The sequence below is a fragment of the Penaeus monodon genome, chromosome 1, assembly GCF_015228065.2.
Source record: "Penaeus monodon isolate SGIC_2016 chromosome 1, NSTDA_Pmon_1, whole genome shotgun sequence".
Lineage (NCBI taxonomy): Eukaryota > Metazoa > Arthropoda > Malacostraca > Decapoda > Penaeidae > Penaeus > Penaeus monodon.
Window position 1 is genome coordinate 49,748,590 of NC_051386.1, and position 4,096 is coordinate 49,752,685.

Sequence of the window (4,096 nt, forward strand, 5' to 3'; positions counted from 1 at the left end):
TATGGACTTGAAAGCTTGTGTGTTTATTGGAAATTGACTTTACATATAGGCTTATTACATTTGATTTTCTGATATATGGTGACTATGATCAGTATCATTTGCTATTTTGCAGAAATATAATAACACATTTAACATTTACAGGGCAATAGCAGCTTCAGCTCCAATACTGCAGTTTACAGGCCTGACCCCATGTGAGAAGTTTGGGCAGTTGGTCACAGCAGATTTTACCAAAGAGTCTAAGGAATGTGCTGAGGTCATTCGTAAGTCCTGGGCTGCAATTGATGCTGTCACTGCAGATGGTAAGGGAGAGTAATTTTTGTTTTCATTTATATTTATTCTAATTCTCAAATTTAGATCCTCTTTCTCTAATGTTGATATATCTCTATATTTCACATGTGCAGTTTTCAGTCCTGCTTCTCAGATAGGGTTAACTTGAATTAGAAGACCCATTCTATTATTTGACCAAGAAATTAAATTTTCTTATTTTGTACATTAGACTCTGGCCTGGCATGGCTTACAAAAGAATGGAAGCTATGCAAGCCATTGAAAGGAAAAGATGATGTCAAGACACTGAAAGCATATTTGATGGATGTGTGGACCAATTTGGCAATGGTGGATTATCCCTATCCATCTGATTTCTTGGCACCACTTCCTGCTTACCCAATCAAGGTGAGGATTTTAATGTCATTAGCTTTACTCCACAAGTGATTTCTTTCATAGTATACAATAGAATACTTTCATGGTTCTTATTTGTAGTCATCTATCAATAGTAACATAAGATCCTGATTGTTCTACATATATTGCATATTATCTTCCAGTGGCTTTGATTTTGAACATGATTTTATGTCTTTATAGGAAGTATGCAGTCAGCTGACAAATCCAGGACATGGGCCAAAGTTGCTGTTAGAAGAATTGTTCAGTGGTCTTACTGTTTATGTTAACTTTACGGGAGAGACAAAATGCGTTAATATTGATCAGCAAGCAGATGTTAGGTTGGATGATCGAGGATGGGATTTTCAGGTAATCATGACATTTTCTTTCTGATTAAGTATGATGTAATATCATACATTTCTGCAGGTATTTCAGGCATCTGTTAATTTTCAACATGTGTTTTTCATTCACTGAAAGTGCTTTTCATGCGTTTGTATTTTGGGTAATTTAAGGTAGATAAAAGTTATAATGAAGTTGTTTTTTTAAATGTACAATGAGTGTTTCCTGACACCTGCTTTCCTCTAGGCTTGTACAGAAATGGTGATGCCATTTTGCTATGATGGAGTCAGTGACTTCTTTGAGCCAGCAGAATGGAACTTTGAGGAGTATGCAGAAAACTGCTACCAGACATGGGGAGTACATCCCCGTCCAATGATGGCACCAAAAATATATGGTGGAAAGGAATTATCAGCAGCAAGCAACATAGTTTTCAGGTAATGTTGTATTTCCAATTAAGTCTTGTAATGAATGAATACCATTTTGATCATAACTGTTGGTGTGAAAGTTCAGTCTTCTTTATTGTTTGACTTATATTCACAGCAATGGTAACTTAGACCCATGGTCAACTGGAGGAGTCATGTGGAATGTGAGCGACTCTGTGGTCTCTGTCATCATCCCGGAAGGTGCGCATCATCTTGACCTTAGGGGCTCCAATCCCAATGACCCTGAGTCTGTCATTAGTGCCCGAAAAGTTGAAAAGGAGTTTATCAGGACATGGATAGATGAATACAGAAGTGCTCATAATTTAATAGGTAATGACAGAGAAAATACCACCACATATGAAGTTGTGGAGCCTCATTTATAGATTTCTTTCTTTAGCATAATGAACCAGGAAAAGTCTTCTTCATTCATGATATTACTTGGTCACATTGATTCAGATGGATTATGTATGTTTTTTGTATAGGTTATTTTTATGTGAACTTTGTTGGTTGTCTTATTTGTAAGTTTTGTAAAGTATTCAATTGTTAAGATAAATGATTTGAAGATTAAACTATTTAAGGTCAGTAATTCCCATACATGTTATTTTCCTTTTTTTTTTTTAATAAAGCTACTATATAGAATCTAAAATATAATAATTAGACCCTGGAATTAATTACTGGAAATAATTAATGATTAATATCCTTAATATAATTCTTAATAACCATTAATAATAAATTTCTTTTGTGATCATATAATTCATCAACTATTATATGATTGAAAATGGGTTTCTTATATTGATTGCTGCAATTAGATCTGACATTCATTCAAATATCAAAAGGAAATGAAATACATTTGAGAAATTGAAGACCTGAATGGAATAAATGTGGCTGACTTATTGCACAGGAAAGAAAGGGAGGGGGATACTAAAGGAGAGAGAAAGAGGGAGACAGCAAGAGAAAGGGAGGGAGACAGACCAATAGACAAAGAGACAGAGGCAAGCACATACAGAGACAGAGATGAGAGAGAGTCCATGATAATTATCTTACACATATCTCCGACCTCCCCGAAATTACAGATACCTGCTGCAGTAATGGAGCAGTGGTCTCTTCAGATCATTATGCCATTTTTAGCATGATTATCCTAAAGAACCATATTCGTGAGGAGGCACTAACAAGAGCTACTTGGAGTTGGAATAAGGGCCGCTGGCTTGGTCTTCACTGATGTCCACAGTGCATTAGTTGTTAACACACAGGATGTCGCACTCACTAAAACCCAAATTATACTGCAGTAGTGCTTTATACCTCCCATATGATACAAATCAGTCTTGTTAAGGACACACGTGTAGACTCGAGGAAAAAAAATAGCGCCTGTAATCATTTCAAACACAATCCATCTACTCAAAACAAGTTGAACCACAAAGCTGCCTTGCAAAAGAACAAAACAGGTTAAAAAATGGGCCACTGAGCAGTGGAGACAAAATATAATACAGAACCGTTCAGTCAGTTAAAAAGCAACAGGGCCTAACGTCTCATGATTGCATTCCACCACAGGAAAAGCCAAACGTAAATTTAGTAATATTTAATAAACTTCCATCACTAACAAATGAAAGACTAAACATACTTGTTATCAATGTTGACGAAGTCAAACGTCTACTTAAGATTCAAGTTAGTAAAGCTTTGGGAACTGACAACGTAAGTCCCCAAATACTGAAAGTGTGCTGACGAACGTGAAACTCTTCGTGCCACCTTATATCAAAACTTCTTTCAATAGCAAAAGTGGCCAGTTGGAAACAGGCTAGAGTTCTAGCACAACATAAAAAGAAAAGCCAAGCACCCTAAAAATTATACAAACGCATCTTGCTACTCTCGATTATTGGCAAAATCAACGTAAAAATCTGGCAAATATAATTTTCTTGAGAGCAACCACCTACTTAGTAGCAAGCAACTTGTCTTTAGATCGAAGAGGTCAGCATCAGACCTAGTCACCAACTGAAACAAATCCCTCCGTACAGGCAAAGAAACATTGTTCTGGATATTGCCGGTACCTTCGGCAGAGTATGACACAAAGGCATTATTTTCAAACGAAAAAGCTGCTAAAGCTGATGGAAGATTGTCTACAAGGAATACTCTCTAAAGTTACGGTTCACGGTTACACTTCTAATGAAACCCGATCAGTCCTTTTATGGAACGTCTGTTTTAATGAAAAGCATGAACGCACTAGTGCAAACGTATCACTGATATGTTACCACTCATCACCTCATGGAGTCGACGATGGCAGGTTACCCTTGCACCAGATAACTCTTGAGTAATGCTAATTTCTCGCCAACAGAATCCATGATGGGATATTCTCCTCTGGTATGGTCATCTCGCCCGCCATCCTATCTGGCCTTACTCGACAGAGTACAATGTCAAACCCGCCGCCTTATGGAGTATAAGATGCAGATTCAGGGAAATGATCGCAGCGTTGTGCGTGTTCTACAAGGTCTACCAGTAGAACAGCAGAGAAAGGGAGGGAGGGAGGGAGGGAGGGAGAGAGAGAGAGAGAGAGAGAGAGAGAGAGAGGGGGGGGGGGGAAGGGGAGAGGGGAAAGACAGATAGAAAAAGGAAGAGAGGAAGTTTTAGACAGAGAGAGAGAAGCAGAGACAGGGAGAGGGAAAGAGAGAGAGACAGGGAGAAATAAACATACA

The 4,096-nt window shown here is 37.9% G+C and overlaps 1 protein-coding gene across 1 annotated transcript in view; it reads left to right on the plus strand.

The window, feature by feature from the left end:
* The window catches only part of LOC119573612 (lysosomal Pro-X carboxypeptidase-like), a 4,270-nt gene extending 2,271 nt beyond the window's left edge, over window positions 1-1,999 (plus strand). The window contains exons 5-9 of the mRNA XM_037920821.1: window positions 142-299; window positions 497-669; window positions 856-1,020; window positions 1,237-1,424; window positions 1,531-1,999. Of these exons, the coding sequence (XP_037776749.1) occupies window positions 142-299; window positions 497-669; window positions 856-1,020; window positions 1,237-1,424; window positions 1,531-1,795 (949 nt within the window). The 3' untranslated portion in view covers window positions 1,796-1,999. The remainder of the gene's footprint in view (window positions 1-141; window positions 300-496; window positions 670-855; window positions 1,021-1,236; window positions 1,425-1,530) is intronic.
* Window positions 2,000-4,096: the final 2,097 nt, after the last annotated feature.